Source organism: Lithobates pipiens, unplaced genomic scaffold, assembly GCF_037356315.1.
Source record: "Lithobates pipiens isolate NorthernLeopardFrog02 unplaced genomic scaffold, aLitPip1_a1.2 Scaffold_8, whole genome shotgun sequence".
Classification (NCBI taxonomy): domain Eukaryota; kingdom Metazoa; phylum Chordata; class Amphibia; order Anura; family Ranidae; genus Lithobates; species Lithobates pipiens.
The window spans coordinates 91146937-91170607 of NW_027507903.1; the positions used below are offsets into that span (position 1 = coordinate 91146937).

At 38.7% G+C, this 23671-nt stretch overlaps 1 protein-coding gene across 2 annotated transcripts in view; it reads right to left on the bottom strand.

The window, feature by feature from the left end:
• The window catches only part of THSD4 (thrombospondin type 1 domain containing 4), a 975100-nt gene that overhangs the window by 522730 nt on the left and 428699 nt on the right, over positions 1-23671 (bottom strand). For both annotated transcript variants that reach the window (XM_077470293.1, XM_077470292.1), the window contains exon 7: positions 4225-4361. In XM_077470293.1, coding sequence (XP_077326419.1) covers positions 4225-4361 — 137 coding nt within the window. The remainder of the gene's footprint in view (positions 1-4224; positions 4362-23671) is intronic.

Genomic DNA, 23671 nt, shown 5'->3' on the forward strand with positions numbered 1-23671 from the left:
TTTTGTTTTTGGTCTATGGGGACCCCAGAGTAGTAAAGAAATAAATAAATATCAAAGGAGGGGGGCACTGTAATGGGCAAAGTTGGGGGGGGGGGGGGTACATCACAAGTTTATGTGATACCTTTTATGTTGTACTGTTTTCTGTACTGGTAAGTTTGTGGCTGGTTGTTGCCCACAATGTGTGGCTTGTTATAACATGTATTGTATATCCCTTCTGGATATTTTTGATTGTGTTTAATTAAAATACACTCCAAGGTTTTATTTAAACTACATTTGAGGATTTTTATATCTCTAACAATACATAAATGAATTAGATTGGATTTATTTATATCGGCCTACACATATGCTTTAGACAAAGTGTTAACTTTCCACAACACTAAGGGCTTTAATTTTTTTTTTTTTTTTTTTTTTTTAATAGGGAGTTTGTGTATTTATTTAAAAGGAAGAACCTGTAGCAAACAGAACATGTCAGATAAAAATTCATATTTCAAATACATAGCAGCTATTATGCTGATTTCCACACTCTTGGGTCTCTGAGTAAACTGTAAAATCTTGGATTAATTTATGCAAATGCAACACAAGCTCTACCACCAATGAACCATCTAAAATGCTAAAAACGGCTGTATTTTGTAGTACTTCGCAGCTACCATGGGGGGAGTTAAGATAAGCAAGTTAAAGCGGTATTAAACCCCCCAAAAAAGGTATATTATATATATATATATATATATATATATATATATATATATATATATATACCGTATATACTCGAGTATAAGCCGAGATTTTCAGCCTCTTTTTTGAGGCTGAAAGTGCCCCCCTCGGCTTATACTCGAGTCACCGCTGTCTGACTGCCCGAACAGCGTGTCGAGCAGACAGACAGCGGCCATTCTACCTTTCAAAAGCCGCGCCTCCGCCTCCGCCTCCGCCTGTGATAGGCGGAACACTCAATTTCCCAGCAGTCAGTGTTCCGCCTATCACGGACATCGGCTCATCCTCGGATGAGCCGATGTCCGTGATAGGCGGAACACTGACTGCTGGGAAATTGAGTGTTCCGCCTATCACAGGCGGAGGCGCGGCTTTTGAACAGGGGAATGGCCGCCAGGGCGCCGACGAAGAGCGGCGATCCTGGCACGGGACGACACGGAGGCTCGGGACGGGACGACACGGAGGCTCGGGACGGGACGACACGGAGGCTCGGGACGGGACGACACGGAGGCTCGGGACGGGACCGGACCGCTCGGGACACAGGTAGGCTGGACACACAAGGCTGCACGGACACACACACACACACACACACACACACACACACACACACACACACACAGGGATGGATGGATGGACACACACACACACACAGGGATGGATGGATGGACACACACACACAGGGATGGATGGATGGATGGACACACACACACACACACACACACACAGGGATGGATGGATGGATGGACGCACACACACACAGGGATGGATGGATGGACACACGCACAGGGATGGATGGATGGACACACACACAGGGATGGATGGATGGACACACACACACACACACACACACACAGGGATGGATGGATGGATGGACACACACACACACACACACACACACAGGGATGGATGGATGGATGGACGCACACACACACAGGGATGGATGGATGGACACACGCACAGGGATGGATGGATGGACACACACACAGGGATGGATGGATGGACACACACACAGGGATGGATGGATGGACACACACACAGGGATGGACGGATGGACACACACACAGGGATGGACGGATGGACACACACACAGGGATGGACGGACACACACAGGGATGGACAGGCATATCTCACCCTCGGCTTATACACGAGTCAATAGGTTTCCCAGTTTTTTGGGGGTAAATTGGGGGCCTCGGCTTATACTCGGGTCGGCCTATACTCGAGTATATACGGTATATATATATATATATATATATATATATATATATATATATATTGCTGCTTATCTTTCTTTAGATGTGGTGGGTGCATTCCTTTCCTTTTTTTGTATTTTTTATTTTCACCTGTTGATCTGACCATTCCTTTAGCAGAGCAAGCTGTCCAGCAAAAGCAAAGTAGCAGTTAGAAGATAGAGACAAATGTGGGTCATTTAAACTATGGTCATTTACAATGGTCAACATTTTATCATTTATGTAAAATGTTTATTCTAAGGCCTCATGCACACAGGATGTTATATATAAAAAAAAAAAGCTAGTAACGTTAGCTGTAGAAAGCTGTAGAGTGAGTTTATCAGTGTTTTTGCACTAGTTTTTTGGGCATTTTTTTGCTGTAGCGTGTTTTAGCTTTTTTTTTAGCAAAACTATACTCTAATAAAAGCTTATGGCTCAAAAAACAATGATAAACACAGAATAGCTGCTTTTTAGGCTGTTTTCAGCTTTTTTCAGAGTTAGAGCTGGTTTACAGCTAAAAAAAACTCCTCTCAAAACCCAGAACTGTTTTTTTTTTTCCAGACAGAAAACGCCCCTGACAAAAACTGCTGATAACAGCCTATGTGGGCATGGACACCTAGGATAACATGCTGGGGCTGATCGGCTCTTCCTGTCACCGCGAACTGAGGAATTCCGTTTACCAGCACTTCCTGGTTCACGCGATGATCAGTTGTGATTGGTTACAGCTGATCACGTGGTAAGAAGCCTCTGTCAGAGGCTTCTTACCACAATCGGAGAATCGGCATTTCAGACTGACGCTGCACTCGCGATCGCCGCGCTGCACACCCCCAAGGGCATTTTCCCGGCATGTTATTCTGCTGGACGTCATATGAACCACTTACCGGCCCTCAATCTGCTATAGGCCGGGCGGGAAGAGGTTGAAAGAGAGTAAATATGTTAGTTGGATGGAGTCACCTTTAATTTGTTAGTCAAGTCTATCTGCTAGTAGATATAATACTACGCTCTCCAGATGGACAATGCTGCTGTCCAAAGATAGCTACGTTGCTCCTCCACTAGAATGGAGTCACCTTAGGAACAGGAAGTGTGTTACAGACTGGATCAACAGGTTAAAATTAAGATAAAAACCTTCACATTTAAGGAATGGTAAATGGAAATATATTATCATTTTTATTTCGGCTTTAATACTGCCTTAAAGTATATTGGAACCCCTTGTAAAATAGCGCATTCCATCTGCAATAGAAATTAAAGGTAAAACATTTGTGTACACATATAAAAAAAATAATAATACTTCCCCCCCTTTGTATAAGTGATCATATACCCTTTTGTTCTCAGTTGCATATGAGCTAAGAGACCTAGGGAAGGAAGAACAGCAGTACAGTGAATGGCTGTAAAGGGGGGAGAGAGTAGACAACACAAGTCTATTCATTGGAGAAAAGGCTGAGTGGCAGCACAGCCAGAGAACTGGCTGTGCTATCATGCCTAGCATGGTCAGTTTTTTAAAAGGGAAAGCAGAGACACTTGAAAGAACATCAGGGATTTCACACAAAGGAAGCAATACAAAGAGAACAGGAAACCTTTTCATGTCAGGAATATGAAATGTTGAAGTAACATATTCTTTAAGTTGTGTTTTTCTGACACTGTTTAAACATGCATGCAAAAACACAAAAGGCAGACAGTTATAATAAAATAATTATGATGCTCAGATTAAGCCGACATACAAGATTCCAATTCATTTGCACAAAAATCATAACAAATAACACAGTAGGGTCAATGCAATTTCTGGCTAAACTGCTGCCTGAGAACAACAACCATCTGACTTTCCACATGTTATCATCATGATCAACAACAGTAGCTGCAGGCAACATGCATTTCAACAAGACTTTGTCATCACCTCTTGCATCAATGCACATGAGTCAGTGTGACATGGAAATAGATCTATGAACACCAGCAAGACCGCCCCTGGGTCGGGGCAAGAAATTATGAATTAGACATACGTAAACGTTCGGTGGACAAAAGCTCACACAGCTAGCTGACGTCATCTACTGATAATTATATCCACCGGTAAGAAATAAAGAAAAAAAAAGAAAACCTGAAAAAAAAAATCTCTCTCATCTGATTATTTTTTCCAAACGCTATGCACTTTGTAAATCCAAAAACCAAAGGTTGAAAGGAAATATATTATCAGAAGGCATTCATTTACACACAACAAAGGTGTATAGAAAGTTCTAGGAGAACTCCAAACCTTAATAATGAAAATGCTTGGCCTGATAAGAAGAAGCAATGCTTTGCTTACCTTACACTGACCAGCTACGCAAACAGCGGTTCCATTTAGATCACACGGAGTTCCATCGATTACTTTTTCAGCTTGCCGGACGTAGAATTTGTAGCCCATTGCTCGGCATGTCAACTCACACTTTAGCTCTCCTTTCCCTGAAAAGCAAACACTTTTTTTTTAACACATTACTGTTGCATTTGTTGACAAAGCAATCATTCCTGCTTCCCATGTTCAATGTTATAGTCATGGTCAACTACTTCTACTGCACCATTCATTCCCACTTTAGAAATGTGCACTCTGCTCCAGTCATGTCACTTACCTAGAAAATACAGGAGTCAATCACTTAAAGCAAGGGTCTCTAAACTATGGCCCTCCAGTTCAGAAAGTACAATTCCCACCATGCCTAGTCATGTCTGTAAATGTCAGAGTTTTACAATGTCGTGTAGTTCAACAACAGCTGGAGGGCCGTAGTTTGGAGATCCCTGACTTAACCACTTAAGGATCGAGTCTCTTTTTGAGATTTGTTGTTTACAAGTTAAAAACATTTTTTTTTTTGCTGGAAAATTATTTAGAACCCCCAAACATTATAAAAATAAATTTCTAACACCCAAGAGAATAAAATGGCGGTCTTTGCAATACTTTTCTGTCACATTGTATTTGCGCAGCGGTCTTATGCCGCATACACATGACCGGTTTTCCCATCGGAATAAACTCTGAAGGTTTTTCTGACGGAGTTACGCTGAAACTGTCTTGCGTACACACGATCACATTAAAGTCCGATCGTCAAGAATGCGGTGACGTACAACACATACGACGGGACTAGAAAAAGGAAGTTCAATAGCCAGTAGCCAATAGCCTCCACCTCTTACTTGCTTCAGAGCATGCAGACGAGCGGTTTTCCTGATAGGAATTGGTTCCGTTGGAAATATTTAAAGCATGTTCTATTTCTAGGTCTGTCAGAATTAAAAAAATAAATAAAAAAAGTCCAATGAGGCATACACGCGATCGGAATATACGATGAATAGCTTCCGTCTGGCTTTTTCTGTCGAACATTCCGCTCGTGTGTATGCGGCATTACAAGCGCACTTTTTTTGGAAAAAATACACTTTTTTTATTAACAAATAAGACAACAGTAAACTTTTTTCCATTTTTTTTATATTGTGAAATATAATGTTACGCCAAGTTAATTGATACCCAACATGTCACACTTCATAATTGCACCCGCTCATGGAATGGCAACAAACTTAAAGCGGAGGTCCACCCTAAAATGGACCTTCCGCTCATCGGATTCCTCCCCCCTCCGGCGCCACAATTGGCACCTTTCAGGGGGGAGGGGGGTGCAGTTACCTGGATAATCCAGGTAACTGCACCCACTTCCGGGCTAGCTCTCTGCGGAAAGGGGCGTACATTACGCCCCTTTCCGCAAGTGCCCGCCCCCTTCCGCAAGTGCCCCGCTGCCTGCTGGGAAACACACAGATCCCAGAGGCAGCGGGGACCGTCCTCATTGCGCAGCGCGGCTCGCGCATGCGCAGTAGGGAACCGGGAAATGAAGCCGAAAGGCTCCATTTCCTGATTCCCATACCCAAGATGGTGGCGGCAGCACTCGAGTGCCGATCTAGAGATCGGCTTCAGGGGGCCGACATCGCGGGCGCGTTGGACAGGTAAGTGTCACTATTTTAAAAGTCAGCAGCTGCAGTATTTGTAGCTGCTGACTTAAAAAAAAAAAAAAAAACGCGGAGTCCCGGCGGACTCCCGCTTTAAACCCTTAAAAATCTCCATAGGCGACCTTTAAAAAATTCTACAGGTTGCATGTTTTAAGTTACAGAGGAGATCTAGGGCTCTCACTCTACCGATCACGGTGATACATGTGTGGTTTGAACACCGTTTTCATATACGGACACTACTTGCGTATGTGTACGCTTCTACACAGGAGCTCGGTGGGGCGCTTTTACATTTTTCTTTCTTATTTATTTTATCTTTTTTTTATTTTTTTATTTTTACACTGTTTTAAAAAAAAAAAAAAAAGTTTCACTTTTATTCCTATTATAAGGAATGTAAACATCCCTTGTAAAAGGAAAAAAGCATGGCAGGACCTCTTAAATATGAGATCAGGGGTCAAAAAGACCTCAGATCTCCTATTTACACTAAAATGCAATAAAAAAAAATATTGTAATTTTTTTTTAAAGAGTAAAAAAAAAATGGCCTTTTAAGAGCTACGGGCGGAAGTGCAGTTTTGACGTGGTTTCCACCCTGCATTGTTATGGAGACAGGTGGGGGCCATCTTCCCCTCACTCCTCTCCATGCCCAGCAGGGGTGAAGATCCGATCGCCTCCACTGCTGCCGACGCCTCCAGTAAGCGGCCGAGGGCACCTCTCCCGCCACCGATAAAAGTGATCTTGCAGCAAATCTGCCGCAGAGACTACTATTATCGGAAACAGGACCGCCGGCTGAACAACAGGATACTGGGGTTATGGCAGCTAGCTGCTGCCATAACAACGAAAGTAAGGACATATATTGGCGTGCGGCGGTCCGGAAGTGATTAAAGTTCAAACAAACTGGTACAGGCACCCAAAAACAAAAATTGTATGTATTGCAGCCTGATAAATTTTTATTAGTTAACTGCATGCATTTTCTCTTTTTTGTTCCTTTTTTCTTTATTTTTACGTGGTGATCCTGCCAGTAATACACCCCCTGTCCTAGAGTGTCTCCATTCTAGATGGAGAAGCAATGGAGACACATTTGGAGAGCAGCATTGCTAATCTGGGGTGTAGTATTAAATGCACTAGTAGATATAGATGAGTTTGACAAATTAAAGCTGAACTCCAGATAATACTTTATTTTTTCCTTTGTGAATAAAAGTTTTACATAAATGAATAAAAACTAGCCATTGTAAGCACCTCTGTCAGTGGAAAATGGTTTGTTTCAATCCTCTACCAGTCATTTTTTTATTAACAACTTGGTCTGTTGAAGTAAAAAAATAACAGATTTACTCAATAGGTGAAAATAAAGAAGAAAAAAAAATACCTTAAAGAAAAAAAAAAAGCCACACACATCTAATGCCTTGTACACACGGTCAGACTTTCCGATGGAAAATGTGCGATCGGATCAATCGGAAAATCTGATCATGTGTGGGCTCCATCGGACTTTTTCCATCTGAATTTCTGACACACAAAGTTTAAGAGCAGGGTCTAATATTTTCCGACAACAAAACCCAATTGTTTAAATTCCGATCATGTGTAGACAATTCTGACGGACAAATGTTCATAATAAAGCGAGAAACGAGACAAAAGCTATTGGCTAGTGGCCTCTTTATAGTCCCGTTGTACGTGTTCTACGTCATCGCGTTCTGAACGATAGGATTTTCCGACAACTTTGTCCGACTGTGTGTATGCAAGAGAAGTTTGGGCCAAAAGCTGTCGAAAAAAATCTGACGGATTTTGTCGTCGGAATGTCCGACCTTGTAAGAATTGATAGGCTGAAATATATATTTTTGGATTTTGGGCTTAATACGACTACCAACATGGCATTAGAGGCTCATATATGTTAGCTGTGCTGACCCTTCTCTTATGAGCATGCTAATTGCCTGGCTGTGCTGCTGAGCTTTTTTTGTTGTGCATTACATGCGAGTCACTGCACCAAACAGGTGACGGGGAGCGACCTCCAGCAGATTGACAGCCTCAGCTCTGTTCCTGTGTGCTGTGTGAAGAGCTCTCCTCACTGAGCTATACAGAGTGTGACTTCAACTCTCCATTCCTTTTTTGTCTGAACTCTCAGAAAAGCTTTTAAATTCAGCACGTTGAACAGATATATAGAAGAGAAGACTGCAAATAGACAGATACAACTTATGCAGGAGGATTTGTTTTCTCTCTGTGTAATACCAGAGGATAGTCCCTTCACTGGGTACACAGTATGTAAGGGTATACAGCCACTTTAACATGTTTCCAAACCCCAAAAACAAAATTGTAACATATTGCTGTTTTTACAGTCTTATGGGATGGTAGAATTCATTTTCTTGGGATTTTTTTTCTTTACTTGGTGATTCTATCAGTAACACACTTCTTGTACGGTGACAACACTCACTCACTGTTCTGTATCTATGGAGGAGCAACGTTGTCACCTAAGGCTGCTCTCCTGATTTGGGCTACAAACCATCCCCCTTATGGATGCGTTCTGCTTTCTGGGACTGCCAGTTGAGTTTAAGAAGCCTGAAGGTGACTAAATCTACAGTGCCTTGAAAAGGTATTCAAACCGCTTAAGATTTTCCACATTTTTCATGTTAGAACCAAAAACATAAATTTATTTTATTGGGATTTTATGTGATAGGCCGACACAAAGTGGCACATAATTGTGAGGTGGAGAGGAAATGGTAATTGGTTTTCAATTTTTTTTTTACAAATAAATATGTGAAAAGTGTGGGGTACATTTGTATTCAGCCCCCCAGTCAATACTTTGTAGAACCACCTTTCACTGCAATTACAGCTGCAAGTCTTTTTGGGAATGTCTCTACCAGCTTTGCACATCTAGAGAGTGACATTTTTGCCCATTCTTCTTTGATTAATAGCTCTGTCAGATGGAGAGCATCTGTAAACAGAAATGTGCCGGTCCTGCTACAGATTCTCAATTGGATTTAGGTCTGGACTTTGACCATTCAATTGTAGCTCTAGCTGTATGTTTAGGGTCGTTGTTCTGCTGGAAGGTGAACCTTCACCCCAGTCTCAAATCTTTTGCAGATTCTTAACAGGTTATCTTCTAAGATTGCCCTGTATTTGGCTCCATCCATCTTCCCATCAACTCTGACCAGCTTCCCTGTCCCTGCTGAAGAAAAGCATCCCCATAACATTGTTGTTGCCACCACCATGGTTTATGGTGGGGATGGTGTGTTCAGGGTGATGTGCAGTGTTAGTTTTCCACCACACATAGCATTTTGCTTTTGGACAAAAAGTTACATTTTGGTCTCATCTGACCAGAGCTCCTTCTTCCACATGCTTGCTGTGTCCCCCACATGGCTTCTCACAAACTGCAAACAGGACTTCTTATGGCTTTCTTTCAACAATGGCTTTTTCTTGCCACTCTTCCATAAAGGCCAGATTTGTGGAGTACACAACTAATAGCTGTCCTGTGGACAGATTCTCCCACCTGAGCTGTTGGTCTCTGCAGCTCCTCCAGAGTTACCATGAGCCTCTTGGCTGATTCTCTAATTAATGCTCTCCTTGCCCGGCCTGTCAGTTTAGGTGGACAGCCATGTCTTGGTAGGTTTGCAGTTGTGCCATACTCTTTCCATTTCTGGATGATGAATTGAACAGAGCTCTGTGAGAAGTTCAAAGCTTGGGATTTTTCTTATAACCTAACCCTGCTTTAAACTTATCCACAACTTTATCCCTGACCTGGCTGGTGTGTTTCTTTGCCTTCATGATGCTGCTTGTTCATTAAGGTTCTCTAAGAAACCTCTGAGGGCTTCACAGTACAGCTGCATTTATACTGAGATTAAATTACACACAAGTGGACTAATTAGGTAACTTCTGAAGACAATTGGTTCCACTAGATTTTAGTTAGGGGTTTTAGAGTTAAATGGTCTGAATACAAATGAATGCCACACTTTTCACATATTTATTTGTAAAAAGATGTGAAGAACATTTATAATTGTCCTTCCACTTCACAATGATGTGTCACTTTGTGTTGGTCTATCGCATACAATCTCAAACAATTACATTTACATTTTTGGTTGTAACATGACAAAATGTGGAAAATTTCAAGGGGTATAAATATTTTTTCACGGCAATGTATATGCATCTACCCAAAATTTTTCATATCTGCTTTCAGTATACTTTACGGAAACGTTTTTCACAAACACACTCAGCAAGACTTGAATGGTCACAGAGCAGAGTCGTTCGTACTAAACAATAGGGGTCAATTCACTAAGATGACCAAGTTATTGTAACTGTGTTTATTATTTTATCTCACACAAAAAAAAATCTCAATTTGCATGTAAAAACATAACTGCTGTGGAAAAAATATTATGTCAAATAAAATGGTTATTTAACCACTGAAAGCCTTTCTTGTTCTTTAATTGGTTTGTTATCGGTATTCTGTCCCCGCCTCAAATGGCCACATTTTTGAATTTCCTCAATAGACATCAGTAGCATCATAGCATTATTTCAAGGACAGAAAATCATTGTCAACATTTTGTTTGTGAATCAAGGCTAACAATACAAAATAACAAAAGCTGATCATATAAGAATGCAGTAATTAAGAAAAAAAAAAATGTTTATATATATATATATATATATATATATATATATATATATATATATATATATATATATATATATATATATATATATATATATATATATATATATATATATATATCTTTGGAGAATTAAAAATCACACTAGTAATAATAAAAATAAGCAGATAATGCCCAGTAATGAAAAAGCAGTGGACGCAGTTTAGTAAATTTACCATAATAAGCGCTGTAAACTACTGCTACCAAAACAGATGGCCATCATACAAGTAATAAGTGCAATTATGCAACTTTACCACAAGATGTCACTACTATACATAATAACAACTGGAGAAACCAGCTACGATCAAGAATAATAGCTACACAAGCAAAGCCAGGTATACACACAATTGAAGATATAAATAGCATTGGATTATATTAAACATTTTAAAACTGCTGAACTAAACAAGAATATGGAGTGCTCTAACGTCTTTAAAATGCAGTTATACGCAAAACTTTTTTTTATATTTAGAATGAGGAAAGGTTAGAACCCCTGTCAGATTTTACTTCTCTCTGGGGGTTCATTAGAGAGATTGCCCATCCCTTTTGGTTCTGGGGATGTTTTAACAGAAAAGAAGTAAAGGCAAATCTACAAAAGGGAAACATACAGCATTAAAAACCTGACAGATGTCCTAGCATTCCCCTACTTTACTTAAAAAATATATACAATTAACTTCTGTCTGTGTTGCTCTTAGGGCTCTTTCAGATGGCCAGCTGGGGGGCAATAAACACCCATCCAAACTGTCACAATGCAGCAGAACAGGTGCCACAGTTGAAGCATTTTTAACTCAGGCTGCAGAGTTTGACAGGTGGTACCTCCTGTCAAACTCGCCCATAGAGTTTAATGTGACCATACTGCAACCACAAGCTGAATGCTCAGATCACAGCTGTAGTGCAAACCTACAATCTAAAATTGCCATTTGGCTTTAAAAAAAGTAAACAAGTGAAAAATAAAAAAGCAGGTGTCAGGAGGCACCAGGACTGCATCCTGAATGCCTGTGAGCCACTGCTCACTGCCCTCTAAAAAGCAATCCACCAAGAATCACTTTTCATCTGTCTGAAAGAGCCCTTAGAGAACATTTTTTACTAGTAAGTGAAGGCATCTCTTCACCTGAGCTTCTCAAAGAAGACCTCACAGAAGTTCTAATTCCTCCCCATTCTATAAAAAAAATGGCTAGAGATATTTTATAAGTGAGTGTTCTCATGTTAGCAACCATTTCTATTTTTTGTTTTACATTGGTATTTATGATTTTCATTGTCTTTGTCAAAATTGATATGCATTACTTGTCTACAAATCAAACTATAGGCTCATTGTGGATTTTACCAAGAAAGTGTTTCCATTTTTAGGGTAAATCAGTGTTTTCAACTATATTTATACCCATACGTTGAAGAGGATCTGGCAGTAGGAACACTTGGACATCTATACTAGACTCTCAGAATCAAATGTGTAAAAAATAAAAAGTAATTGTCATATGTGTATTGATATGATTGTACAAGCTCCTTTACATTTACCAACAGCTATGTAATTAAGGCTGCTTCTTCTGGTTGCCTGACTCCCAGCATGCACTTGTGAAACATGGACATGTGACTCAAAAAAACACCAAAAAATTCAAAAATGTTTTTGATGTGTTCAATTCATTTCAATGAGGAGCTTCATTTTTGGTGTGGGTTTGAAAAGTGCACAACAGATACAGCAAGTATTTACAGATCTAAAAGGAGATCTGCATCAGAGTAAAATGGGCCCGCTGCCATTTTAGCCCCTCGATATCTCACCTGTCCTCCAATGCACCACATTAAATTCTTTCCCAGCCACACTGGCTGGGGACAATAACACCAGGTCAGGTTCCTTCTGGGTCAGTAACAAGAAGAGATCAGTAAATGAACAGCACCCTACCTGATAGCACCCATCATTCTGGTTCTGAGTCCACTGATGAGCATGCAGCTTCTATAAATTTGTTGGGGGTGTGCTGGGGGAAGAGGGGGTCGCAGCAACAGGGGTGTGTGGAAGCGCCCCCGTGGCTGGAAATCTTACAGCACACAAATGTATAACTAATTTTCTAATGTCATCAATGTAATTGCAATACAAACAATTATTATTTTTAACAAGCCAATATAGGTTTATTTGAAAAAAAAAATCCTTTCATGTTGTGAGTGCTGCCTGTCTGCTGGTCATCTTTTTCCACAACTTCCTGGACTCTCTGTATGCTGTGCAGCTCCTCTTCTGCTGTTTACTTTCAAATTCTAAGCCCTTGTACACACGGTCGGACATTCCGATGGAAAATGTCCGATCGGACCATGTTGTCGGATAATCTGACCATGTGTGGGCTCCATCGGACTGTTTCCGTCGAAATATCCGACCGACAAAGTTTTAGAGCTGGGCTATAAAATTTTCCGATAACATGATCCGATCGGACTTTGACCGATCGTTTGTAGAGAATTCCGATCAGACAAAGTGCCACGCATGCTCAGATCAAATTCCTAGACCAAAGCTCTTGGCTACTAGCCTGAACGTAGTCCCGTCATAACTAAATTACATCATCACGTTACGAACGATTTTCCGACAACTTTGCCCAACCGCGTGTATGCAACACCAGTTTCGGACAAAATCCATCAGACAAAATCAGACGGATCTTGTCGGAATGTCCGACCGTGTATACAAGGGATAAGGACTACATATCCCATGGTAACTTGCAAGCCGTAATTCCTGTACTAACGCCACCTCCTGAAACTCCTCCTCTCAGCACTTCTGTAGTTCAGAAGGCAGGCTCTGTGAAATGAGTGATACAGAAGTGCCTACCCATAGAGCATAGTGAATTTGTGTCACAGAATTCGAGGAAGTAAATGTGTGGGGATCTTCACAAACTAAGTTTACAAACTTTAAGATCATTCAGATTATGAGCTGTAGGCTACAAAGAATTGAAATACAATGTGGACATTTTTACAATGATTTTACAATTTGACCCCAGATACACTTTAGGTAAAGATCTTGAATAAGCTTGCTTTTAGCTTTAAATGTCAGCTAATATAGAACATTAACATGTAATAAAGTGGAACTAAGAGCAAAACTTTTTTTTTTTTTTTTTTTTTTTAGATGGAGTAAGGGAGGGGTATAACCCATGCCAGTTTCTTTTGCCATCGTTGTTCTATTGGGAAGATTTCCCTTCACTTCATGTCCCATTTTCAAAAAAGATAGTGAGAAGAAATCCATCTAGTTCTGTTCTGATGACAATCCACAATTTGGGATTTTACTTTTAGTCTCTGGGATACCGGTCAGCAGGACAAATATTGGATACATTGGGGGTCAATGGGGGCTGAGCGGTTACATTGGTGGTCAGTGGGGTCTGGAAGGGTATATCAGTGGTGAGATGGGGCTGCAGAGGTGCATTGGTGATTAGTGGGAGCTAGAGGGGAACTTTGATGGCCATTGAGGTTACATATTTGGTCAATGGGGGCTAAAGGGGTAGATTGGTGGTCAGTGGGGGCTGCAGAGATACACTGATGGTCAGTGGACACCTAAGCTGGTAGCAGTCTGTGTCCCACACCAGTGCTTTCTCCTTCTGTTGAATGTAAAGTCTGTTGGGTAGGAGAAAAATTTGCCCACAGATTCTGCACAGAGCAAGAGTCTAGTGCTGGAACATTTGTTCCCACACTTGGCTGTGGGACACAGCCCTGGTCTACAGGATGCCAGGATTGTGTTTAAATCCCAGGACAGTCTCCTGGAATGTGGAATGGTTGGGAAGTATAGACAGAGTATATCCTAAGTGAAATGACTATTGACTAGTTGCAGCTTTACTATTTTGGGCATAAGCCTGAAATCCAAGGAAAAAGACTTCATTGTGAAACTACAAAGTAATTACACATTTATATAAAATTCCTGCCCAGATCCTGTCACAGCACACTGGCCACACCCATAAGTTCTGACATTTCTATAATCAAACACTGGCATAACAACTGTGTGTAGACAATAATGACTTCACACTTGTATGGAAAGGTCACTTTTAGGCAACAGGCAAAAAACAACAGAGGCCTCCTGGGCTTTATGGAAGCCTGGATATAAGAACTGTGCAACCATAGATAGGAATGATAAATCAAGGTTTAGCTTTAAACATGATGGGAAATGGGCAGACAACGCACAATATCCTTTGATGAAATTATAACCATAATTTGCATAAATAGTTTTCATACATTTTTCTTCCATGAGTTATCCATTTTCGGAAAATTTCTTGGCAGACAGTAACCCAGTCACTAGTCATTTTCTTATGTGCAAGATTGTGTAGTTAAATGTTATATTAGATTGACCCTTGCCCTGTATATAACAAAGAGCCAATCTGGACGGTCCTAGATGTATTATTTATTCAGTAATATTCCCAAAGAAAACAAACACGCTAAAGAATGAATATAATATTATTGAGATCCCGCTAGAATACAAAAAAAAATTAAAGCATCACCTATGGAGATTTTTAGGTACCGTAGTTTGTCGTCATTCCACAAGTGCATGGAATAAAGCGTGACATGTTTGGTATTCATTTACTCGGAGTAACATCATCTTTCACGTTATACAAAAAAATTGGGCTAACTTTACTGTCTCGTTTTTTTTTAGAAATTCATGAAAGTGTCCCTTTTCCCAAAAAGTTGCATTTAAAACACCACTGCACAAATACCGTGTAACATAAAATATGCAATAATCACCATTTTATTCTCTAGATTCTCTGCTAAAAAAAATATATAATGTTAGGGGGTTCTAAGTAATTTTCTAGCAAAAAATACAGATTTTAACTTGTAAACACAAAATGTCAAAAATAGGCTTAGTCATGAAAGGGTTAAAATAACTAAAGGCAAAAAAAAAATTCACCTATCTAGAAAATCACAAACTTTGGTTTATTACCAGAACAGGAATAGAGGGAAAACCCTCAAATTGGGACACTTGTTCTGGTGACTTTTCACTTCCTGTTTTAGCTATGGGACAGGAAATGAAGGGAAATCTCCCCTAGGGGACACAGATGGAAAAAAAAAATCTGACAGCGGTATCCAAAATGAGAAAAGGGTTTGGCTTTAGTTCTATATTAAATATTTGAGGATGTGGGTTTCTAATGTTTTTCAAATCTATTGTATTATTTGATAATATTCTTAACACAAGAAATATATAGTAATACACACACACACATATTATGTAATTTAAACACTTTCTTTGTTCACATATTGGCAACTCCCACAAAGTGGCAAAGGCCTATTCTTTATGAAAAGCAGAAAAACATTATAATCTTAAAAATTGTTACAGAAAACTCAAAAAGTTAATTTAATTTAGCAACATCTGGAAACAAAATCACAAACTTTTTGTTTGTTGCTTTATTAAACAAGTTTTAAGGGTTCACCACTGAGTTTGATGTTAATATGTATAAGTAGACTGAAAGACTCCTATGAGTTATACCACAAAAGAAAGTTTACAACCATTCCTGGCACCACCATCCAATAAAACAAATAATAACAGATCCCGGAAACAGATCTTATTTAGTTAATCTGTTATTAGCTGTTCTATACATAGACATATGATATGTTTTGGCATAGGCATGCTAGAGCTTTAGCAGATATTTTAAATTTGAGACAACTTAGCTTGCTCCAGCTTGTCAGAGATCTGTACAGAATTATACTGTACTGCTCTGTAGCCTTTGGTAGCAATGAAAAATTAAACAATTGTTCTGGTGTGTATTAGGCATGGTCCTACAGCCATACTGTTCATTTCACGCCTGTTGATCAAGAAAATCACGCATTGTTTCTACAGTCAGTATTTTAAAAAAGTAAAAAAAAAAAAAAAGTTATTTTACAAACAGACTACTTTTCATTTTACTTTTTCTCTTTGTAATCTAAACAAATTAATATTTTGGGCTCCAGTAACAGCTCCCTAAAGGACACTCAGTGAAAACTTTAGCTCTTTTACAATAAGTGAATAAAATTGGAGGCGACATCAAGTTTTACTCTGGAATCTATAAAGAAGGACAGCATAAGGAAGAAACAAAAAACTGTTCATGTTTCTGCTTTATACAAATCATGAAGTTGTTAAAATTAAAATATTGGCGTCCACATGATACAACTGAACCAGGAATGACACCATTTATTGAGATTTTCCTTGGATGATTACTTTATGTCTTCTGGATAAACATTTCTATACAGAAGAATGTAATTTAAAGTTCTAAACTTTCCTTTTCCAAAAAAGTGAAGCAATACAATAATATATTTGGATACACCAAAAGAAATTAACATAGTATTGTACAACTTTTTGGTTAAAATTTGTGAGATCTTTGTAGGCATATGGCGCAGTGCCTAATCAAAAAAAATATACCTATGGCATCAGTATTAGTGTAGTTTGAACCAAAGTGATTAAATGACAAAGACGCACAAAGATAAGTGTGTAGAGGGAATAAAACGGGACAAGGGACGGGCAATACAAAAAAATGTGAGCACACATGGGGATGAGTTACTAAAGGCAGTTGCACTCTGCAAGTACAGTAGCTCCGGAGCTTAGTAAATGAGTAGACACTCTTCTGACTTCCATCAACCAATCATGTGCAAGCAAAAATGCTCTTTTTTTATTATAGTTCCCTTGCATGTGATTGGGTATTCTTTGCAAAGTGAAGCCTTAGCTCATGTATTAAGCTCTGGAGCAACTGCCCTTTGGAAAGTGCACAGTCTATTTGCCTTTAGTAAATCAACAACAAAGTGGTCATCCTGCATCATTAAGAATTTTTAACATTTTCATTCTGATTATTGTTTTCAGTTAATGTTTTTAATTCAGAATCTGCTTTCAGGTTTGTGCACAAGAATGAGGCAAAATCCTTCTCCAACTAGTCACACATCTGATTACAGAAAAAAATCTTGAAACTGCTGACAATTAAATCATTTTCTCAAGAATTCATATACTTTTTGAGTTACATAGTTACATAGTAAGTGAGGTTAAAAAAAGACACAAGTCCATCAAGTCAAACCTATGTGTGTGATTATATGTCAGTATTACATTTTATATCCTTGTATGTTGCGGCCGTTCAGGTGCTTATCTAATAGTTTCTTGAAACTATCAATGTTCTCCGCTCAGACCACCGCCTGTGGAAGGGAATTCCACATCCTTGCCACTCTTACAGTAAAGAACCCTCTACGTAGTTTAAGGTTAAACCTCTTTTCTTCTAATTTTAATGGGTGGCCACAAGTCTTGTTAAACTCCCTTTTGCGAAAAAGTTTTATCCCTATTGTGGGGTCACCAGTATGGTATTTGTATATTGAAATCATATCCTCTCTCAAGCGTCTCTTCTCCAGAGAGAATACGTTCAGTCCTCACAACCTTTCTCAATAACTAACATCCTCCAAACCCTTTATTAGCTTTGTTGCCCTTCTTTGTACTCGCTCCATTTCCAGTACATCCTTCCCAAGGACTGGTGCCCAGAACTGGACAGTATACTCCAGGTGAGGCCGGACCAGAGTCTTGTAGAGTGGGATAATTATCGTTTTATCTCTGGAGTTGATCCCCTTTTTAATGCATGCCAATATTCTGTTTGCTTTGTTAGTAGCAGCTTGGCATTGCACTTTTCAATACTAACTGTTGAAACAGTTTGCTTTTATATGATATTGATAAATCAAAGTGTTATTTATCATAGTAAAAATGAAATAAAGCTGACTCAAAGCTGAAAATGTCTAAAATAAAACAATTTTATATCAAAGTCAGATTCCTTGTGGTGGAAAAGAGAAGAAACACCCAAAATGAAACCTAATTATTGGACTAACATGACTTCAATAAACAGAGTCCAACTAACACATACACAGACACACACATGCATATATATATATATATATATATATATATATATATATATATATATATATATATATATATATATATATATATATATTGTAACCAACATACAAAAAGAAATGTATTTAACAAAACACATGAGGTAACACACACATTAAAAGGCTTATCTTAAAACAAATACCACCAAACGGATATGGTCCCTATGCACCCCGACATAATTCATCATCAGCATATTGAGCCAACAAAGTCAACCAGCTCAAATTTTTAATTTTTCAAAATCTATAGGGGCTTCCTTTTAATGGTGGGCCCAGGCATCCAAAAGCTCAAACTGTGATTAAACACTTATTTACATGAACAAAATAAACAGTAAATTCAAGGCCACAGGCCTAGCTTCTCTGGAAGGCATGAGCCACTGTAGTGTTCAATGACTATGCATATCACTGATAAATGAATATGGTAGACATTTATTTTTATTTTGTTTATTTTTAAAAGGAAGAAGGATCAATTCTATTTGTTTATATGTTTTTTTTTTAATTTACAGTTTTTGTTTTAGTATATATATATATATATATATATATATATATATATACACACAAAATATTTGTTTTACAAATTATATATATATATATATATATATATATATATATATATATATATATATATATACACACACACACACACATATATATATATATATATATAATTTCAGGGTGTACCTATGACACTGGTGTCACAGCATTATTCGTTTTCTAAAGCAGAATCAAAGCAGAAGCTGTTTGTTCTCAAGGATTGAATGAATATAAATACATTTTGGCATTTTTGGGGAATTGCGTATATCTTTCAAGTTCATGCAATCGTTATTTTTTTTTGCTTTGGACTGCTTAGGATATAATAAACAAAGTTATGATTTTGCCTTCCCGCTCAAAGACAACACAGCTTTGTATGGAATATGTATTCACAGCTTTATAGATGCACAAGATGCTTTATTTTTTCTGGCAAAAAGCTTGAAGGGTTATTACATTTTTTTTTTCTTTTTGTAGCTTACTATTTACAAAAAACAAAGTAAGTTTATTTCATTTAAGTCTGGGCAACATACTTTAACAACTAAACATTAAATAAAACAATCAAAAAATCAACTAAGTTAAACTAAATCCATGTGAATGATTTCTTTGCTTGGGGTTGTGTTAAAAATCGAATCCACCACAGCCTACTGGGGTGTCTAAAAGAACATAATCTTTTTTTGAATATGCCATCAAACAGGATTACGGCACTGGTTTCCAGTTTACAAGCTGTTTGTAGTAGGCAATAAATGTCTTTCCACATCAACGTAGTAATCAATGTCAACAAACATGTACATTGCTAAAGTATGAGAGAACATGTGAATATGTATTTAATGGCTTCTATACAGTGACATGACTTTGAAAGGTAATTAAAAGCTTAATACTATACTTTAATGCCATATACTGTAAAAATATTGTCTATGGAGCTGGGGCGGAACACCCCCCTGCTTGGTTCGCACCAGAACTCCCAAACAGAGAAAAAGTTCTGACCCAAACAGCGATCCCTATTAAAATCTATGGGATCCGAACGTGAAAAATCAAAAGTCCCCATTTTGAAGGGTTATGCAAGTAATTGGCCAAAAAAAAAAAAAAAAAAAAGGTATGGGGTCTGAGTACTGCCCTTGGGGGGCTTTTAAAAAAAAAAAAAAAAAGATTGTTTTGCAGGAGCAATGATTTTAATGATGCATAAAGCACAACAATAAAAATTAAAAATTTCTTTAAATACAGCGTCTGGGGGTCCCCTTAATCTACCTGTAAAGTGGCGCATCTGTACCTTGTATAGAACCTTCTGCAGCGAATTAAATGACATCTTAATTGCCAGCAATAGAAAAATGTTTAATAAAAAATGGCATGGGCCACTCCCCCCCCCCCCCCCCCCTATCCATACCAGGCCTTTCTGGTCTGATATGGATTTTTAAGGGGAACCTCACACCAAAATGTGAAACAAAAAAAGTATGGGGTCACCCCCAAAATCCATAGCAGACCCTTATCTAAGCATGCAGCTTGGCAGGCCAGGAAAGGGGGAAAGAGCGAGTGCCCCCCTCCTGAACCATACCAGGCCACATGCCCTCAACATGGGGGGGTGCTTTGTCCCCATGTTGATGGGGACAAAGGCCTCATCCCCAAAACCCTGCAGGCAGAGGGATTATTGGAATCTGGAAGCCCCCTTTAAAAAAGGGTCCCCAGATCCCACCCCCCATATCAATTAATATGGTGTACATAGTACCCCTACCCATTCACCAAAAAAAGTGTCAAAAAGTAATAAAAACACAGAGACTATTTTTGACAATTCCTTTATTAAAAAAATATTGAATACTTGTCCAAAAGAAAGGAAAATGAATAAATAGTGACACTATTGGAGAATACCTTTCCAATTGATTTTTATTTTATTTTATTTATTTTTATTTATTTATTTATTTTTTCTTAATGACTAGTTATAAAAGTAGTTATAAAAGTTGAAATGTGTCAATGTCAGCCTCTAATTTAATAGTTCCTGACTACTATTGGTAAAAAAAAAGCAATTGCAGCACAATATACTGGTTAGACAGATGCCAACATCAGATTAGTCAGTTCTACTAGTTGTAGCTTTAGATGCCATGTCTAGAAAGAATGGCATCCAAAACATATTCAGATTCACTTAAATCATTGGCTACCACTATTCTTTGGCAGAATATTCCACATTTTGACAATCCCTAAAGCAAAGTTGCCAAGGTAAAAAGGAATGTAAATGGTTTTAGCATATATTTTCTTTAGTATGAGCAGAACAAAAAAAAAAAATGTTGATAAATACGAAATAGTACAAACTAATATTTCATATTGATCACTTACTGCCACAATAGGTATCAATTAAAATGTTTTCTTGAACCTGATTTACGAATATGCTGTGAATAACTTCAACTAGCCTCTTCTATAAACAGAATTGAATAGCAGGAAGATACGCCCCCCCCCCCCCCTTTTTTTGCTGCTGTTCACAGTCCATTAACTCAAATTCTTGGGTATATATCAAAATTGATGTTTTATTCAGCCGACTCCTGTCTTTCAAGTAAAAGTGATCTTGTCAGCCCCATTGTTATAGCAATAGAGTAAAATAAAAAATAAAAAGTGTAAAAAAAACAACAACCGTTTTTAAAGCCCCGACCCCTACATTGGCAACCTCGGCACTCCAGCTGTTGTGAAACTACAAATCTCATCATGCCTCTGCCTCCAGGAGTCATGATTGTGATTGTCAGGATGTTGCAATGTCTCATAGGACTTGTAGTTTCACCACAGCTGGAGGGTTCAGGTTGCCTACCCCTGCCCTACATACACATGTGGAGGAATATTTCTAGGGCCATTATTTAGGACTCATTCACAGTGGTGCAGAGAGCCATACACCGGGAAAGCCATACAAGTGAATCTCTACGCATGGGAGTGACAGGTGCTTTTGCATACATCCTCCAGTACAAATCAATGACCGCTGTGTCTGATAACCGCATCCAAATGTTTACTTGCATACAGGGATAGATTTGCAGCCCTCTGTGCAGACAGTTTGGGACTGATTTACTAAAACTAAAGAGCGCAAAATCTGGTATGGTAGCCCATCAGCTTCTAACTTCAGTTTTAGGGTGGTTATTTGTAACTGTTGAAGTTCTAGATTACATAAAATACTGTATTTATTGGCTTATAACACGCACAGGTGTATAACACACACCTTCATTTTAGGAGGGAAGTTTCAGGAAAAAATATACATTTAAAAAAAAAGAACTAAAATGAAGCAAAATATGGGTCAGTGCCCATCAATGCAGCCTCACCATTGCTCATCTGCAGCCTCATCAATACCATCTGCAGCCTCACAATTGCCCATCAATGCAGCCTGGTCAATGCCCAACGGCAGCCTCACAATTGCCATCAATGCAGCTTGATCAATGCCCATATGCAGCCTCACCATTGCCATGAATGCAGCCTGATCAATGCCCATATGCAGCCTCACCATTGCCATGAATGCAGCCCGATCAATGCCCATATGCAGCCTCACCATTGCCATGAATGCAGCCTGACCAATGCCCATATGCAGTCTCACCATTGCCATGAATGCAGCCTGATCAATGCCCATATGCAGCCTCACCATTGCCATGAATGCAGCCTGATCAATGCCCATATGCAGCCTCACCATTGCCATGAATGCAGCCTGATCAATGTCCATATGCAGCCTCACCATTGCCATACAGCGAAAATCTGCTATTTACTTGGCAGCCTCTTTAATACAAAGTCCCACCTCCTGGACCGGCTTCTATAATAGACAGAACAGTGGTCCAATACTGGCCCAGGAGATGGGACTTCCTATTGCAGAGGCAGCTGAGTAAACAGGAGATTCTCGCTGCATGTAATCTGACAGCGATCATCCCACCCCCCTCCCATTCCCTTCTAGGCAACAGTATCGGCGCATAACACACGCACACACTATTTGCACCCGATTTTTAGGGTGAAAAAGTGTGTGTTATAAGCCAATAAATACAGTATCTGAGATCAGTTACCTTTTTTTTTTTTTTTTTTTTTTTCAATTATGTCCTTTTTTTTTTTTTTCTTTAGCTTTGTATGGAATAGGGAGTGGTCCTTTTGGAAGAAGTCACCTCACTTCCTGTTGAAAACATTGTGATGTCAGCAAATAAAGTGGTATCAATAAAAAATAAAACAAAAGGTAATAGCTCTTGTGTCTCAGAGTGGTTTGCCCTAACCATGTATCCTGGTGACAACATTGCCATGAGAAAAGTGAAAAGGGGAATTTAACCAATACAAAAAAAAACTGTTGAAAATCCCCTCTAACAAGTGCTATTATTCCATGTTATCCTATGGAAAAAAATAATCCTCCTCCTCTGTCTCATTTTATTTAAAGCTACCTCACACCTACACCAAGACTAAATCTCTTTTAAAATGTTTTTTTTAAGGATATTGCATTCTAAAGACTGTAATAGTAAGACCACACGCATTTATATAATGAATAACAAAGTCACTGCATAAGATCTCAGAAGCAACTTTGTAAATATAATTTTTTTTACGCTTGCTTAGTATCCCTAACCTTTATAAGAAGGTATATATATAAGAAGGTATATAGCCTTACATAATTATTACGGCTATAAGTACATCTATTTGCAAATATTTGCTAATTACTTTAATGTACCGAATCATCAGCGTATGCTGGGTGTTTTCCATTGCTAATGTCTAAATAAATATATCAAGTTGAATGTTGCATTGTAAAATTATTTGAGACAACAGGCATTTTCTGCTACTTTAAAGGGTGAAGAAGTTGTCTTGGGTTCTCCTGTGAGAATACTACATGGAATGTTT